Below are 19,761 nucleotides of genomic sequence, written 5' to 3' on the forward strand. Positions count from 1 at the left end.
CGTCTTTGTCCTGTGGATACTATTAGTCTTTTCCAAAAATACTATGTTTCTCTCCATTCTATAAAAGAAAGAGGAAAAATAATGAAAATTGTTTTTGGACAAATTTTCTGAAAGGCCCAGCTAGCTGCAATTCTAATCCCCAGTTGAACTCCCTATCTACCAGGAGCATTGCTTCCTAAATTTTAATGTACACAGGAATCCCCTAGGGATCGTTTCAAAACATAGATTCTGATTCTGGGATGGAGGTTGAGATTCTGCATTCTCACTGGCTCTCTGGAGATGCCTCTACTATTAGTCTAAAGACTGTCCCTTAACTCGGAAGGAACTAAAGACAACGAAATGAATATTGTCACCCAACGTCTAAGTAACCCAGTTTATAACCACCTAAGCAACCTAGGTAAATGCCCATGTTCTGGTTGCACTAATATGCAGCCCTTACTCGGGATTCTAAATCTAGAGACAGATCAAGAATCCCCTCAGGAGTAACCAGGACCTATGGAACTATTATTCAGTGTTTAGCTCAAACAATAATTACAGTCTAAAGATTGTGCTTTTTTTCATTCCTTAATTTCTCTTGTGGGTATTTGCATATGCTTTGAATCTGTTGCTTGTTATGTCCTATTCAATTTAAGAAACATTTCTCTTTCCAATGTGAACAATATGGTTTTTTGCATTTAGGGCAATTAATGATAAACTGAAAATGTGCTAAAGCCTACCAAATTATATGCATGAGTAATCTCTGAAAAAAAGGAGGAGGAAATACTGAAATGAAAGATTCTGTAAATCTCATGGGTTATCTCCTTTCATATAGCAACTGCATCCATGAATTCAAATTTAAGTGAGGTCTCCCGTCCACAGATTGCAAGGCTTCTATTGGTAACAAATTTGACACACAAGGGTGCTCATGGTTTAAACTGACACTTTACATAATTTATGCTGTTGCCCTGAAAATGGAGAATAATGAGACTGACTTACTCAGAGTAGGACTGAGGTTTGATTTGTTTTTCCGGGGACAAGACTGGATGTATGACTCTGATGACCAACGACGAGCATACTGAGATCTAAAGCCAGGTTGGAGAAATGGACTTTGGCCTGAGAAAGAATACATTAAATGAGAATATAAGTACCTTTGAAAATGATTTACCATATTTGCTACTATAGCTCAGCAATTTTTTCTATTGTGTATTATTTGACATTTTAACATTACGGCACATTTTATTTGGATTTAATAATTTAACTTCTCAGGTTAGCATTTTTCTTTACATGGGTTTTAATTGTGCCATCAAATAGTATGCAATGGAGTTGAACTTGAGAAACCAAAACACAGAGAAGTAAGAGGTAAAAAGGATGAAGACTTATTCCAGTCTTTTTAGACTAGATTATCAACTTTGAACAAACATTACAAATTATCTGATCACTTATCACTTAAGCCATAAAATACTAAATATTTGAAGTCTTTTTTTTTTTATTAGATGGTGTCTTTTTTTTTTTTTTTTACAAATTTATTTATTTATTTATTTGACAGAGATCACAAGTAGGCAGAGAGGTAGGCGGGGGGGGAGGGGGGGGGGGGGGCGTGTGCGGGAAGCAGGCTCTCCACTGAGCAGAGAGCCCGAGGCAGGGCTCAATCCCAGGACCCTGAGATCATGACCTGAGCCAACGGCAGAGGCTTAGCCCACTGAGCCACCCAGGCGTCCCTGAATATATTGAGTCTTAAATACCAAATTAACTCCTTAATAAATTAACTTTATTCTGCTTTTTATTTTCTTTCTTTTGTGAATTTAAAGTTTTTTCTTTAATTCTTTTAAAAATTATCTTATAGGTAGCTAACAAGTACCACAAAATTAATCATTTGTCACTGTCTTTCCATAAACACAGCATTCCTTGTACAAAATGTATACTCTTCAATAGTTCATGGTATAATTTGGGGAGTTTGAAGTTTTATTTTTGAAATCTTAATGCTTAAAAGAATTGCTATAACTTAAACTCTTGGGTTTGTAAAGTGAATGTCGTTTATTTCCTCTTACTTATCTTGTGTGGGAGGAAAGAAGGTATGAAACAGCTTCCTGACTTAATCTCAAGTTTCTGACCCAAGGTTATCTCTATCAGGGAAGCCTTTAAACATTTAAGTGTTAGAGCAAGACAAAAAGAGTAAGAGCCACACATTTACTTAAAAAGTTACTACATGAATGAATTGTGAAGGTAATGTCAAAGGTAATAATACTTTAAGCCTCTACCTGTAAGTTCTTGGCCCCAAATTACAAAAGCAAATGTGGCTGCTGGTCTCCTGCTTCCTTAAACAAGGAAAGTGTCATGAAATCAAGCTCATTGAGGGTTTTGTTTTTTATTTAAGAACATAGCAGAATAGGTTCCTTCACTTGAAGATGCACTTCCAAAAAAGATACAATATTTTAATACAATAATTTTAAACAAAGTTAAACCCACTATGACATCTCACTTTTATCCGAAATATTATTGTTATACCTTTTATTTTTTTATTATTATTTTTTAACCAATAACATTTCCAGGGGCCGAATGAGCGACAACATTGTAAACAATCACAGGAGGCAAGCATAGGAAATTATTAGTCATTTTTGCTGGGAGGTAATAAGAAACACTTGCAAACAACTCTGGAGAGGAGGAAGAATTGCATTGTCTTTAATTTCAAACTTAATTCTTTAAGGAGAAAGATAACATAAACAGACATAAAGGACTCTGAAAGAATTATTTCCTTAGAATTGCAAAGAAAAAATGAAAAAGGACCCACATAATAATTTCTGTTAAACATCAAATACCTAAAATTCTATTAATATATATGTATTTCCATATAATAAGGACAATATCCGTCAAGCTCAATAATGTATTATAAGTAAAGTGGAAATTTTAGCAAGGACATATCATACCTGCTTCATCAGGCATGATTTTTCTTCCCTTTGTTGGTGACAAGCTCAGCCGGTTACCTCTGAGACTATTTCTGTGGGGGGAAAAGGCTATTATCTTCTTTTGATGTGTCTCACTCATCAAATAGTTTCTTAGGTAAGGGAACTTCCTTGTGAAGTAGATTTCAGAAAGTACTGCTATGGGTCCTCCTATCATTGCTTCTTTAGAATTTCCATGATTTAAAAAAAATTATCCAGATTTATTTTTTAGATCAGTATTTTAGGTTGGTTCCTTTCAACATGCAAAAACAAAAACAAGGATAAATGCGTCTCATCTTTTTCTTCTTTAATATATTCTTCTCTGGCTTACCAGAATTTGTCTAAAGAGATCATTTGGAGCTGAAATCTTAGAGAGATGAATGGTCTGTTGTGCTAAGGTTTCTTACCATGCAACTGGGCATTGCGCTTCACCGGCTCTCCTCTTTGCTGATATTCGACCAGAAAAGGCACGAAGGCCCAAGCTCTTACAAACAGACTCTTGGCAGATTAGCTGTCGTCAGTACATATACACAGAATATGCCTCCTGAGGCTGCATTTCCTACTTGGTCCTGCATTGGACAGGTGTGTCCTGTAACAACATTCAGTGTGCTGCCCGAGAAGTGATTACAGCAGGTCACCGGAGAATTGGCTCTGGGAGGGTGAATCCGTTCGTGTGACTATCCCTTTGACCTCACAGAAGGCCAAAGTGGAGAAAAATGAAAGGAAGGGAGGAAAGGGGCAAGTGAGGATAAGGAAAGAAGGAAGAGTAAGGAAGGTGAAAACTTAGTTAAAATTCAAAAAGTGCTCACTCCACTTTTTACCAAATGATAGACATTTTAAAACACTTTAATCCCAGGGCACCTGGGTGGCAGTCGGTTTAAGCCCCCGACTCATGGTTTCAGCTAAGGTCATGATCTTAGGGTCCTGGGATTGAGCCCTGCTTGGGCTCTGTGCTCAGCGGGAAGCCTGCTTGAGAGTCTCTCTCTCTCTCTCTCTCCCTGCCCCTCCCACTCATGCTTGCTGCTCCCTCTCTAAAATAAATCAACAAAATCTTTAGAAAAATAAATAAGTAAAATAAAATGCACAACGGACCACATCACTTAAAAGGAAAATAAAAATTAAATACTTTAATCCCTAGTGAAAATTTGATTTATTTGTATCTTTTCCTTTTGCTGCCCTGCACAGTTCAGTGATATTCACACTGCAGTAAAGTCCATCATTTTCCAAATGAAGGTCTCAGCCAGACAAAAAGCACTAAGAACCATGTTTCAAACCAACCAAATGGAAAGTGAAAACTGCTGTCACCACGTGGGTGTTTTCATGAGCCCTGAGGGAAAGTGTTTCTATTAGTGTACTACAGTTCTAAACAGCAAGCTTCAAGTTGTTTACATTGATAACTTTGTCATCCATCAAGGACACAAACCTGTTATATGTCAATGCTCAATGCTTTAGACAACATCAGAGATTCAGTATTTATAAAAAAAAAAAAATAGAATCAAATTATTTGTATTTAAGCTAACTAGTAAAATCCAAACTTTATTTTGTCCTCTGAGGATTTTTCTTTATACAATGAAAAGCCTCAGTGAATGGGGATGGTTAGAAGATGTTGGGGTTTTCTTTTTATGCTCATCTGGGTTTACAAAACTTTTCCTTCCAAACTGCTTCCTAGACAGAGCACTAGTAACATCATAGTATATTTTTATGAATTTTCGTTGCATCAGGCAGGGTCTAGTCAGAAAAGTAAAAAGGGAAATTATTATTTTAACTGAAAGAAATTCGTTATGAAACTGTTTTAAGAGAGACTGGAGGACTTGCGACCCATTAATGGCTTTGTTTGTCCAGGCCCAAGCTGAGGCTCAAATGTATGAAAATAACTCCTCAGGGAGCTTCTGACATGATAGCACAGAGAGAGACTTGGCTGGTGCAGTCAGGTTCTGAGCTGTCTGACCCATCATCACAGCTCTCCGGGGGCTCCGCTGGGGCCAAGAAGACGACTGGAACACCAGGACTTGGTTTTTACGGAGAGAACTTAGTTTGCCAAAGGAAAAAACAATGGCATCCTTTTGATCTTAGGAAGATCTTTTCTGTCCTTGGCATTCATTTACCAGAGAACCCCTCTCAGCTGCTCATCCCCAAGATGAGTGAAGTAGTATAGGATAAAGTATAAATACGAATAAAGTCAAAGAAATAAGAATGAAGTGACATAGAGTAAAATAAAGACCACACAATAAGTAAAAAAGAAAGGACGAGAGGAGAGAAGGAAGGGCGAGAGGAGAGAAGGAAGGACGAGAGGAGAGAAGGAAGAACGAGAGGAGAGAAGGAAGGAAGGAGAAACCAACGAGCTTAATAGGTACTTGAAACTGCACATTTGAATTTTCAATAGGATTTTCTTTGTTCACCAAAGAACTAATAGATCTAAATTAAACGAAAAATAGTTTCAGGTTAGGTATATTATACTTGAAAGCTTTGCAAAATATCTGGTCATCTCTCCTTATGTTTCCTTTTCCCCTCTAGGGTTCAAATTTCTAGAGGACAGGGTTTAATTCCAGTTTATCACTGTGTTCTGTTCTGTACCTCTCCGGGTAGGCATGGGTCACTATGCTCCGTACTCAATCACAGAAGGAGAAGTGAAGGGATACAACGGAATCACTGCGATGCAGTAAAATGAATATCAAAAACCAAACAACTGAAGTATTTACTGATATATGGCAATGAATGTACATGTGCTTGCATGGATATTTAAGTTATGATATTTCCAAATAATGGGTATTTTACAGCCTTTTTGAAAAATTGTGCAAAACCTTTTCCTGATATAGAATGAACCCGTAAGAGGTGTATTAAGTGAAATAACCAAGAGGCAGAACAACATTAATAGGTATTTTGCCATTTTTTTTAAAGTGTGAGAGAACAGAATGTGCATATATGATTGTTTGTGTATGTCTAGAAAGACATGTAGGAAGGTGGTTGCCTCTAAAATGGACGTGTATAAGACAAAAGAATGAAGACTAGAGGGAAATTTTTTTTATAGTCTATAGACCTTGATTCCTTTTCCTTTTTTTCATATGCCTGCACTCCTTTAAAAAAAATTAGAAATATTCTTAAATAAGTTTTCTTTATCTTATTTTTCTTTATGCTATCCAAATGTATTAATAAAAAATTTAGCTAGCTTTAGCAGAATTTAAAAACCGTTATAACTCAGGCTCATGAAGGCTCTGAATTAGAGAAATGCAGTCATTCAAATCCATAGTATTAACATAGTTTATGTTCAGTTTAAAGGAATCTTTGTATATTTGTCATTTTCAGTATTTGTAGTATTTAAGTGATTAGCAAATTAAGGCACTTATCACCATAGCTTTCTGATTCCCACTTAAAATATGTTATCAATTTTCTTTCTGTTTTACAATTCTTAATAAATCTTTTATTGTGGTACAACACACACCCAGTAAGTACACAAATATCAAGCATATAGCTTATGAGATTTTAAGTACGTATAGATCTGTACAGCCATAATCCGGAAGAGACATAGACTATTTCCAGGATGCAGATGATTCCTTCTTGCCCCTTTCCAGTTATACCTCTCCCCAGGACAAACCAAGTGGAAGGAGAGGGTGAGTTGCCCCCAGATAGGGCAAACAGAGGAATGAGTTACTGGGGGCCAGTGATGCCTTCAGAGAAGTAGGAACCCCAGGAGAATGACTAAATTTGAAAATACAAGGAAAGGCAACTTAGACGTGGACAGACTTGATGTCTTTGGTGAGAATTTCAAACCTTATCTCAGAACAATGAAAAGCTACATTCACCACGTGTCTAGCAGGAAACAGATGGTATGGTCAGCCTGGGTGACGGAGCAGAGTTTAATAAAGGGCTTATATACAAAGACATGTGCAGCATTAAGAAAACCAGCAAGAAAAAGCTTGCAGCCTTTCTGTTGAGATCAGGAACACGACAAGGATGCCCACTCTCACCACTCTTGTTCAACATAGTATTAGAAGTCCTAGCAACAGCAATCAGAGAACAAAGAGAAATAAAAGGTATCCACATTGGCAATGAAGAAGTCAAACTCTCTCTCTTTGCAGATGACATGATTCTTTATATGGAAAACCCAAAAGACTCCACCCCCAAACTACTAGAACTCATACAGCAATTCAGTAACGTGGCAGGATACAAAGTCAGTGTACAGAAATCAGTGGCTTTCTTATACACTAACAATGAAAATACAGAAAGGGAAATTAGAGAATCCCTTCCATTTACTATAGCACCAAGAACCATAAGATACCTGGGAATAAACCTAACCAAAGAGGTAAAGGATCTGTACTCGAGGAACTACAGAACACTCATGAAAGAAATTGAAGAGGACACAAAAAGACGGAAGACCATTCCATGCTCTTGGATTGGAAGAATAAACATTGTTAAAATGTCTATACTGCCTAGAGCAATCTATACTTTTAATGCCATTCTGATCAAAATTCCACTGGTATTTTTCAAAGAGCTGGAGCAAATAATCCAGAAATTTGTATGGAATCAGAAGAGACCCTGATCACTAAGGAAATGTTGAAAAACAAAACTGGCGGCATCACGTTACCTGATTTCAAGCTTTACTACAAAGCTGTGATCACCAAGAAAGCATGGTACTGGCATAAAAACAGACACATAGACCAGTGGAACAGAGTAGGGAGCCGATATGGACCCTCAACTCTATGGTCAAACAATCTTCGACAAAACAGGAAAAAAATATACAGTGGAAAAAAGACAGTCTCTTCAATAAATGGTGCTGGGAAAACTGGACAGCTATATGTAGAAGAATGAAACACGACTATTCTCTTACACCGTACACAAAAACAAACTCAAAATGGATAAAAGACCTCAATGTGAGACAAGAATCCATCAGAATCCTAGAGGAGAACATAGGCTGTAATCTCTTCGATATCAGCCACAGCAACTTCTTTCAAGATACGTCTCCAAAGCAAAGGAAACAAAAGCGAAAATAAACTTTTGGGACTTCATCAAAATCAAAAGCTTCTGCACAGCAAAGGAAACAGTCAAGAAAACAAAGAGGCACCCACAGAATGGGAGAAGATATTTGCAAATGACAGTACAGACAAAAGGTTGATATCCAGGATCTATAAAGAACTCCTCAAACTCAACACACACAAAACAGACAATCATATCAAAAAATGGGCAGAAGATATGAACAGACACTTCTCCAATGAAGACATACAAATGGCTATCAGACACATGAAAAAATGTTCATCATCACTAGCCATCAGGGAGATTCAAATTAAAGCCACATTGAGATATCACCTTAACCAGTTAGAATGGCCAAAGCAAGACAAGAGACAACATGTGTTGGAGGGGATGTGGAAAAAGGGGAACCCTCTTACACTGTTGGTGGGAATGCAAGTTGGTGCAGCCACTTTGGAGAATAGTATGGAGATTCCTCAAGAAATTAAAAATAGAGCTTTCCTATGACCCTGCAATTGCACTACTGGGTATTTACCCCAAAGATACAGATGTAGTGAAAAGAAGGGCCATCTGTACCCCAATGTTTATAGCAGCAATGGCCACGGTCGCCAAACTGTGGAAAGAACCAAGATGCCCTTCAATGGACGAATGCATAAGGAAGATGTGGTCCATATACACTATGGAGTATTATGACTCCATCAGAAAGGATGAATACCCAACTTTTGAAGCAACATGGATGGGACTGGAAGAGATTACACTGAGTGAAATAAGTCAAGCAGAGAGAGTCAATTATTATATGGTTTCACTTACTTGTGGAGCATAAAAAATAGCATGGAGGACAAGGGGAGTTAGAGAGGAGAAGGGAGTTGGGGGAAATTGGAAGGGGAGGTGAACCATGAGAGACTATGGACTCTGAAAAACAATCTGAGGGGTTTGAAGCAGCAGGAGGTGAGAGGTTGGGGGAACTGGGTGGTGGGTATTAGAGAGGGCACAGATTGCATGGAGCACTGGGTGTGGTGCAAAAACAAGGAATACTGTTATGCTGAAAATAAAAAAAAAAGAAAAAAAGAAAAAAAAAAAAGAAAGAAAACCAGCAAGAAACAGCCTAGCACCCAGGGACAGCAATAACACAGATTCACCACACTGCAGGCTCCAAAGTGCCTGGGGAAGGGCACTGCTTATGGGAATTTGAGGGGATGGCTGTATAGAGAGAGGGATTCCACCTGACCTTTCCTGAAGGAAGTCTACCAACCCCAGGGCAATGTTGCAGAGAGGTTGTCTGGGTTAAATACCTTCATTTCAACTTCCTTACATCCTGCAAGTACTTCTCATTGGTAAAATGCCCCTGGACACACCAGGGCAAGGGGAATCCCTTAATTCTAATCCTAATCTGTGCTCCCTTCTAGGGAAAACAGAGGGAATCTAGTATAGAAACCATGGGAGATACTTGAGAGGACAGTCATTAACTTCAGATTAACTGCAGAGTAGATTGAAAAGCTGTGAAATCTGCAGCAAGAACTCAAGTTAACATGGATGGGAAGGGAGGCCTATTTACAGATGACCATGTATGTCCTTCATTGAATAAATTAATGTCTATATCAATAAATAGAGACAATTTGCCCATAACCTAATAGCTATATATTGCATGCAGCCAGCTAGTAAATCTATCCAAATAGATGATTCCATTTCTATTCAGATAGATTTATATCTACAGACAGTCCTAGTCTAACAACCACATGCCATTGTCCCACACACTAAAAAGCTGGCCATCCCTGTAGTGATCCCTCCGTTCTTGGGAAACCCCTGATGCTGTATAATAAGCATACAGAGGTGGGGGAGGACACGTAACCGAGGCTCTCTCCTTTGACCAAATTTTAATCAGGCTCCTTTAATCCCTGTACTTAGCTAGACCAGATCCTGGGCTTCCCTCTCTGCCTTTGTAAAATCCAGTTTGAGCAAGAATCCTGCTCAGTCAGTTCCGCAAAAATCTCCCACCTTTGGTATCTAACCAGCTTCAACCTCTTATCATTCTGGCCCGCCTTCAGCAAAAATTCTGATGAGTTAGTCTAGCAAGAAGTTCCTTTAACCCTGGTGTTTCCTCTTAGTAATTTTCCACCTACTGTCCCATACCCAGTTCTTTGTGAATAGATCCCCACTGGAGTTTGTGGGAGTCAGAGTTGAGTCCAATCTCCCCTACAATACAAACCATGCTGTAGTAGCCTCCCTTGAATAAAGTCTGTCTCGCTACCATTGATGAGGGGATGAATAATTTATTCTTTAACACACACACACCGCGCAGTGATTTTTTTTAATGATTTTATTTATTTATTTGACAGACAGAGATTACAAGTAGGCAGAGAGGCAGGCAGAGAGAGAGGGGGGAAGCAGGCTCCCTGCTGAGCCGAGAGTCCAATGCAGGGCTCAATCCCAGGACCTTGAGATCATGACCTGAGCCAAAGGCAGCGGCTTAACCCGCTGAGCCACCAAGGCGCCCCTACAATAAATAATTTTTAATTAAGAAAGACAATAAAGTCAATAGAAGTTATCTTTCTATCCAGAAAGAAAGAAATGGAGTAAAATGAACTCATTTCAACTAACTTCAAGGACAAACTAAAACATTACTTCTTTATTTATGGAGATTGATTGGCTTATGTTTATATCTATGTTACATCTATCCATATTATTTGTACTTCAGAGACCTCAAATTAATTTACAAGTAAGTTTTCCAAACAAGCAATTATTGATTTGAAAAACATTCAGTAAGAAATGTGGGAATTACTAGAGACCTGTTGGAAAAGATTTAGGAAGAAGACAGAAGCAAAATGTACATAAAAGATGTCAGTGCCTTTACTAGTAACAGCTTGTAAGAAACACTTGGTTCAATGCTGAACAAGCGTGTGGGATAGGTACTTGTTTTTCCAAAGAAAATCATATACTGGTGTCCCTGGAAAGATAGTAGGTCTAACTTACGTGATTTTTAAAAAGGAAGAAATATTACAATGGCAAGATGTGGATCATTATCACTTTACAAAATAGTCCACTATTTCCAAGTTTCAATTATTAAAGGAAAAGGAGGAGATTTCCATTTAAGAATAAAATACATTTACTCAGTAATCATTGAAATGGACGAATCCGGCTTACAATCCTGCTTAGTGGTGGGGTTCCACAAAGACAGGGATTCTAAGGGAACATTATGAAAAAGAAACAATCCAAACACTTAACTATGACTATGAAAAGTGATGTGAATTAGGATGCAACTAATATTGCTGAAAATTAAATTACACAATATTAGAGCACAAACAGTATGAAACCCTAATTTTCTATCTGAAACTCTGTGAGATACAAAGGAATTCAAAGATTGCCAAAATAGTCTCACCCGGCACTGGCAGATGGCAGAACCAGGAGAGGATTCAGAAATCCCAGCTTCTGTGCTCTTTTCCTTCACCTCTGTATCTCCTCTGTCTCAATGAAGTAACAAACAAGGAGCCTAATATTTTCACAGAATTTTAACTTATCCAAGGAATATTCAGTTGACTTCATTCTCTCCTTTCCTACACTCTCCTATAGAAACACTGAATAAAGAAGGACTTTATTTCTTTTTGAATTAAGAAGTTTTTTGTTTTCCCCACCACTCAAACCATGGTGCCCTAAGAAGCATGTCCACAATCTCATGACACCACACAGCCCACTGTCACAGCACCATTCATCCTTCCTACCCCTTGCCTGCCTTCAGCTAAAGAAGTCATTCTTGGTACAAATCAATAGTGCGTGTCCGAGATGAGAAGATCTCCCAACTCAGGCAGAGTTTCAGTGCCTTTCTGAACCATCTGTAGGAAAAAACATAGATGATAGGGTTGCAGGCTGAGTTGAAGTATTCAAACCAAATAATAATGTCAAAGATCAGTGGTGGTGTGATGAAGTTAAGAAGGCTGTCAACCAGCGTGTCAATGGTGAAGGGAAGCCAACACAAGAGGAATATCCCCACAGCGATGCCCAGAGTCTTGGCAGCTTTTCTTTCACGTTTGGAAGCCCCAGCCAGGTTTTTGCTCAAGGTGTTGATCTGTTGGGCCTGCCTTGTGGCAACCACAAAAATCTTCACATACAAGCTGATCATGATGAGGCAGGGGAAAAAGAACATAGGAAAGTTTAGCCAGCCCCAAAACTTATTGAATAGCAGTTGGCAACTGCCAACACAAGGCATCTCTTCCAGCCACTGACTGAGTGCATTCTCTACCACATCTGTGTAGAGGAAGAAGGCAGTGTAAACTGCTGGGATCCCCCACCCTGCCAGGATGTACCTGACGGCCACCCTGACCGTGAACTTGGAGGGATAGATCAGGGGCTCACAGATGGCACAGTGGCGGTCTATGGAAATGAAACAGAGATGGAAGATGGAGGTGAGGCAGAAGAGGGTGTCCAAGTAGGTATGCAGGTGGCAGAGGAAGTCTCCAAAGTACCAGCAGCTCTCTACTGAGCGAACGATGCTGAGGGGCATCACTAGTAGACCCAGAAACATGTCAGCCAGGGCCAGGGAAAGCAGTAAGAAGTTGGTGGGAGAGTGAAGCACTTTGAAGTAGGACACAGCAAACACCACAAACAAATTTCCTAGGACCGTAATCACCATGCCTAATGCACAAGCCAGGTAGATGGCCAACCGAATGTCCAGAGGATGGATTGTCCTGGGGCAAGACCCGTTCACCTGGTAGCAGAATGTTATGGAGAGTTCTTCAGCACCTTGGATGAGGACAGCGCTCATTTATGATTTCTTCTTTTCCTCTCTCTCTGGGAACTGGCCACCTGTCCCACCCCCCAAAAAAGACATAGAGGAGAAACTGAAGAGCGGTTTGGAACCTAGTACAATTTCCTCAGGTACTGAATAAAATGTGCTCCAAAAATCAAAGCAACATGGGATTTAAGATCTCTCAAGAGTCACTTCTCTGCTAACTCTGTTTTGTCTGACTGGGCACTTTTGAAATTAATGTAGACTATATCTTTAAGGAAAAAGAAGAAGAATGTAAGTTAAATGTTCCCACAAAGACAAAACAGGCAATGTCACAGTAGCATTATACAATTATTGAGAGGGTGCCTCTGCCATTTTGATAATTGCACCCATTGTCAAGTGTAAAGTGAGACTTTAAGTTATAAGTCTGAACCAAAGGAAGAATTCATTCTTTGTAACAAATCATCACTTGGGGAAGGAGTAACTTCTGGCTCCTCCCTTCAAGACTTAAATAAAATGACAGTAAAATCCACAGCTTACGATTTTTAATTACATGTCACCTTTTCCTAGAAAATCATTCAAAATGCAAATAATTAAAAGAATAGAGAATGACCTGATTTCAGTTCTGCTGCTGCACAATTCTTAAAGAGAACACACATTGTTTATACATCTCTAAAGAGCTATGTGATTTGAAAAAGTATTTCTTCTATCTTAACACTAACCTGTGAAATTTTAAACAAGTTTTAATAAAATGAATTCAACATTTCTAAGCTGCTTACATAGGTAGGAATCAGAATCACTTCATCAGAAGAAGCCCTCTTATAGCAGGTGAACATAGGTATGTAGAATTCTCTCCCAGCAGCAAAGATGACAGATGTGCAATCAGGATATGATTTTATACTCCAAATAGAAACTAGTCCTCAGTGTGTATGTCACACAAATGAGGGCTAGAGGAGCACCAAGGGACCTAGTTTGCACTATTCACAAGCCTCAGTAGTTTGAGGCTCCTGCTTGGGACAGGATCACTTATCCTGCCAATTAATTAGAGATCATTAAAGACACTGGTTTTATATGTTCTTTAGTTTTATTTTTGGTAAGTTTCATATATCCCTTCTGCTTTAGGATTATTCATGTACAATTTTTTCAACAAAATAGTTGAGAATAATTGATCATAATCCCTTTGGTTTTTGACCTCCACATTGGATTCATCATTTTTTTTTTTTTTTTTAGCTCTTATGTTTATCTTCGTTAGAGAAATCACAGTAGATGAAAAAGTGCCCTGAACACAGCAGTTAGATTCTGGTTCTGTTACTGCCTACGTCATGATTTATACCCTTCATCCCTCTCTCTCCTAATTGGTAAGAATACCTATAATTAGACTTACATGTCCCTACTTCACATGGATATGGAAAATAATATATTCAACCATATTCTGCACTCTCTGATTCTTGGTACCAAACCTCCAGAGGATGAAATGCCTCTTTATGGCCTTAGAGAGATCATTACACAATATAAGTCAAAATGACGTTGCAAAAATGACATAATGCTAAAGGTGACAAGAGATTACATCTGCCAGCAGAGTCTTTCATAGAAGGTGTAGAGGTCAAAAAGAATGAAGGAAAGAAAATGGAGAAAAAAAAAAGAAGGAAGTTGGCAGGCATCTCTACCTTCTCTACAAAGCCTAGGCTAACCTCAGTAGTGATTGCTGGAAATTTGCCTCGTACCAAGTCCATGTTCACGGAAACAGATTTCTGACTCCAGAACTTGATAATCAGACCAGGAAGGATCCTGCGTTACCACAAACCATGACACCCTTCAGTTTATAAGACATAGTCCAGGGGCGCCTGGGTGGCTCAGTGGGTTAAAGCCTCTGCTTTCGGCTCAGGTCATGATCCCAGGGTCCTGGGATCGAGCCCCACATCGGGCTCTCTGCTCAGCAGGGAGCCTGCTTCTTCCTCTCTCTCTGCCTGCCTCTCTACTTGTGATCTCTGTCTGTCAAATAAATAAATAAAATCTTTAAAAAAAAAAAGACATAGTCCATCTGCGATCAGCCAGGAAGTCTTACAGTTCTAAGTTTATGTGACCAAGAGTGTGTGAAAAATAGGAACAAATCCCTTACAAATAAAATAAGGCCTGAAGGAGGAAATTCTCTCTTAAAAAAAAAAAGTTTTGTGCTTTTTTGTTTGTTTGGGGGGATGTATTACATCAAATCTGAAATGCAATATGCAATCACAAGTCTATTTGGAGATACAGAATTTAAAAAGACTATTTCTAGTTTTGTGATCCCTAGATCAGAGATTACCTAATTCTCTGCACCCAGTTTTCTCATCCATTAATTGAGTATAATACACTACCTACACCAGAGTTTTATCATGACGATGAATGAATGTTAAGAACAGTTCCTGTCACAGAGTAAGCAGAATTGGACAGACAAGAGTGTGAGTGGATATTGGTTCAGCCCCTGTGTCAACCCTCCCAAGTTAGGGCTCTTGTCCCCTCTTCCACTCACTTTCAGAAATACATTCCAGTTACATAACAGCTAGGAGCAAAAGTCATTGGCGTCTAGAGCCTCTAGGTTTTCTTGCTTATCTCAGGACTCAGTGATGTTCCTTTCCACCAGCTTTCCCCAAAGGGCTATTTATTTTAAGACATAGGAAATAAGGGTAAGTGAAATGTTTATGAGATAGTCAAAGTGTTGTTTAGATTTAGGATTTTAACAATTAGTCTTGCTATTTTAATATCGCTAAAGTCACTATTCTAGGCCACAAGACAGGAATATTAGTGTTTTCCTGCCTAAGCAATGTCAGACTCCCTTGAAATAAACTATGAATTTTGGTCCAGTAGAGAGAAAGGTGACTAGGCAACATTCTAAAAAAAAAAAAAAAAAAAAAAAAATCTAACCAATAATCTCCAAGGAACGTGTAAATCTATAGCAATGTTAGGGACAAGGAGTTAGTAAGTGTTTAAGAATTGCCTCTGCTCGTTTTTGTAGTCTAAAACAGCAATCACTTTTGATGACTAAGGTCTGAGGAAGTGAGGGCTTTCTTTTCTTTTATTTCCTTTTCCTTTCCTTTCTTTTCTTTTTTTTAACAGAAAGAATTGTAAAAAAAAATTCCCTTGAAGATAAATAAATATATAAGCAATTATTTTAAGGAGTATAAATTTTCCAGTTTTTAGTAGCCCCTCTGTAATCCATAGACCAATTAAACGCATATGAAAGGAAAAACTTAGGTAGCAGTAGATGAGGTAAAAACCATGGGATTTATCAAGAGATAGACCTGGCTTTGAATCTTATAATATTGGAGAAGTTGCATAATCTCTTAAAGGAACTGGGGTTTGAGCTAGAGGTTATAGGGAATGCTAAGATTAGATATTTCAGTGGTTGGAAATGGCTCCCTTGTTCAATCTGATGACACATTGCTTTGACAGTTTTCCCTATACCCCAAGCTGGGCAAAAATTTCCTCCTCCATATTCCCATAGCTTATTGTGCCTGGCTCTATCACAGAACATATTACCATGTTGGGTAATTAAGTGGCTATGTCTCTCCTATTAGACCGTAACTCCCTTGAAGCCAGGATTTCAGTTTTATTCATCTCTGAACCACAAACACTCAAAGCAGCCCCTGGCACATAGTAGATGCTCAGTACATGTTTATTGAACTGAGTGGTTTTCAATACAGAGAGCACGGTGTCCATGGCAGCCATCGTCCTCCTGAGATAATGGCTGCTCTAGTCAACCTAGATACCTTCTGGAAAGAACATTGGATTTGGAATAATAATGGAATGATTCACTTTTCCTAGGACTAGCCACCTCCCACTAGGGAAGAGCTTGTGGTGGTGTTTTGAGTAATAATTGAGCTGATGTTCACGGGCATATTTTGTACATGACAGAAGTTCTTTATGAAGGTAAGGAGTGATTATGATTGCAACAGAAGCTTCCACTTGCTCTTTCATTTCTCCTCTGTTTAGCTATGCTTTTAGTGGGCAAAAGAAAATGCTGGCCTGCAAAAAGGACCTGTGGCCTCAGATCCGAGTTCCTTGATATTGTCGCATGTTTTATGCTATTCTGAGATCAAACGACAAAATGAGTTATGTACTGAGTGAAGGGCTGCCCTTCCTGTTCAGTCCCTAGGTTCTAGCAGTTCAACCACCTTGTTGAATCTCTTAAAGAGGAAGGAAGACTCATCACGGAAAGCCGATGGTAAAATGTTCCTGCCACCCTGCAGTGCTCTATTACCCCATCAGGTGCAGGAAGGAGGTCTCGCTCAGCCTAAAGCCTGAGGAACTCCTCCTGCTGCTTTGATTCTTCAAACAGAAGGAGTACCCTAGCCTCTGGCATGTTGCCTTCAGGATTAGGGGCAGAGGATATAGCCTCCTGCAGGACTGTATTCCTGCAACCATTAAAGAATAAACCAATACTCCACTAAGCATCTCAAAACCCAATTTTGATTTCAAATCCTGTCCTTTGATAATAATAATAATAATTTGCTGAAACATCTCAGGACCTAAATATGCTATATTCAAATGACCAAATAATAAATACAGTCCTCAGGAGACACTTTTTAAAAAATATATCTATTTATTTGAGAGAGAGTGAGAAAGAGAGCACACAAGCAGGGAGAAGGGCAGAGAGAGGGGGAAGCAGACTCCCCGCTGAGCAGGGAACCTGATGTGGGGCTCCATCCCAGGATCCAGGGACCATGACCCAAGCCCAAGGCAGATGCCCAGTCAACTGAACCACCCAGGTGCCCCACTGGAGCTTCTTAATATTCAACAGAACATGTAGATCCAGAGAGTACTGGAAATTCTCAACCTGATAGAGATATTATTAAATGTGTTTTGGAGTAATGAGTCACTCCCAATAAATAGTTTACAGTGAGGATAGAGTCAAAAAAGCAAAAACGTTCCCAATAGCATTTAAGATTTACATATTTGTGTGTATATATGTATATATGTATATATTATATTACATATATTTATTATGTATTATATGAGTATATTAATATATTTATATAATTTATGCATAACTATACAAAATTATATAAACAATTTTATACATAATTATATAAAGTGTATAAATTATATAATTACATATAATTATATGATTATATGTATTATATGATAATATTATGTATAATTATATTAAAATTTATATAAATATATATATAAACATTAGAAACCTCTAGGGTTAAGATGTCTTGCCTGGATGTGTGATGCCATTTGGCCAGATCATAGAATGGAGGGGTTTGCTTAACCAAATATTCTGATATTACTATAAGAATTATTGTAATAAAATCCACTTAACATTAAAACCTCTGCTAATGGTAACAAGTTTTCCCTTTTCAACTTATCAGTGTCTGAAGGTTATCATTCTGAAATGCAACCTTCCTTCCTGCAAAAGTAGGCCAAGTTATAAATAAAATGCATCAGCTGCATATAAACAGTTCTAAGTTTGCAGATATATTCTACTTGGCTGGAAGAGTCCTTCTATTGAATATCTGCATTTGAGAAATTTCCCAATCTGCCATTACAAGATAGTGAGCAATATTTCTATATGACCAAATCGTTCTATGAAGCACTTCCACTAGTGAGTCACTAGGAAAGGGAAGGGGAGATCTTATTTCTATTCTCAGGAAGCTCACTCTATGAGCATGAAAGCTTCATTTTAAAGGTTGCAAATGTTTCTGAGTCAGTAAGTCATTTTCCTCTAAGCACCTCTATTGGCCCTGTCCCCACGTTCCCTAATAGAATATTGTACACATATGACCAAAGAGAACAGGAATTAAATTCAGATCCCTTTCTTCTTTATAAGTAGGCTCTTTCTTCCATCTTCTCTCCCACTTGAGAAGGAGCCCCCACTTGTCTAACCTTATAATTATTTATTTCTGTGAATTTGAGTAATTCTCATTTTCTTCAGAGTTTTTATGTTTCTGTTATCCAGTGAACATGTTCAAAGATTTTTATGGAAATGGAACCATACCAGACACTGTGGGATACAAAAATAGAAAATAGAAAGGTACAGCGTCATACAAAAGAAGCTTCTAGTCCAGTGAGGAACCAACACACCTGTGTACTTTCAACTCTGTTACAAAGCTGGAATCAGAGAAACAGGTTTGGGGTGTGGTAGGGTGCCCATAGAGGGAGGATGCTGGATACATTGAGTTTGAGATCTTGATGGAGCATTCAGAAAGATACTTCATTGGTAATAAGAAATGAGGGACTCAAGTTTGGAAGAAATGATATAGCTGGAAATAAATATATTTGAAAGAAGTCTACATAGATGTGAATATTGAGGCTGTGCGCTTAGCTAAGGTTAAAGCGGGACTTCTCAACCACGGAACTGTTGAAGTTTGGGGCCAGATAACCTTTTTTTGTGGGGGCTGCTCTGTGCATTGTAGACAGCTGAGCCGTATTCCTCAGCTCTACCTTCTAGATGTCCGTAGCACTTCCTCCCTGACTGTGAAAACCAAAAATGTCTCCTGACATTGCCAAAGGTCCACAAGGGGTAAATCTGTCCCTGGTGGAGAAGAACCACCAAATTAGAGAGACAGGGTGATGGTGTGAAGGGTGAAAAGAAGATTGTAAAGGACAAAATAAGTTTATGGGGTAGAAAGAAGAGAAAGAAAGAGACATGAAGAGACATTTGAGGCAGTAGGTATTATCCTAGGACTCTGGGGTAGGGCAGGAACTTCAGTTTGTGAATGAAGATCGAGCTTGGTGAATAATTAGTATGTACACACAGACACTCAAAGAGGTGGAAATACCACCTATATGTTTATACCCATGTTCTCTCTCCATATATATGAGTATATATATATACATTATATATTGGGAGAATGAAAAAAATATATTCCTAAACTCTTTCTTTATTCATTCTTCTTATTCAAAAATCTTTAATCAAAATATCACAAAACTCACATCAATCCTTTTTGAAAGAGGTTTAAGTCAAAACCACCACCACCAACCACCAAAAAAAAAAAAAAAAAGAAAGAAAGAAAGTAGCTGCGCCTGTCTGCTTCCTTCTCCCCTTCACATTCACATCACGCACATGCTCAATAATCTAGGTTCCCAGTGTACTCAAGCTCACTCTCCCACTCCTCTAAGATATAACAATAATCTTAAGAAAGACTTAGATTAACCCAGCGTGGCTGCCAGTGAGTG

General features: G+C 38.5%; 1 protein-coding gene across 1 annotated transcript; it reads right to left on the bottom strand.

The window, feature by feature from the left end:
• Window positions 1-11,622: 11,622 nt before the first annotated feature.
• LOC125102875 (trace amine-associated receptor 5-like) lies at window positions 11,623-12,636 on the bottom strand. Its single transcript, XM_047734477.1, has one exon. It carries the CDS (start codon window positions 12,634-12,636, stop codon window positions 11,623-11,625), a length of 1,014 nt encoding a protein of 337 aa, XP_047590433.1.
• Between the last annotated feature and the right edge of the window lie 7,125 nt (window positions 12,637-19,761).

The sequence above is a fragment of the Lutra lutra genome, chromosome 6 (assembly GCF_902655055.1).
Source record: "Lutra lutra chromosome 6, mLutLut1.2, whole genome shotgun sequence".
NCBI lineage: Eukaryota > Metazoa > Chordata > Mammalia > Carnivora > Mustelidae > Lutra > Lutra lutra.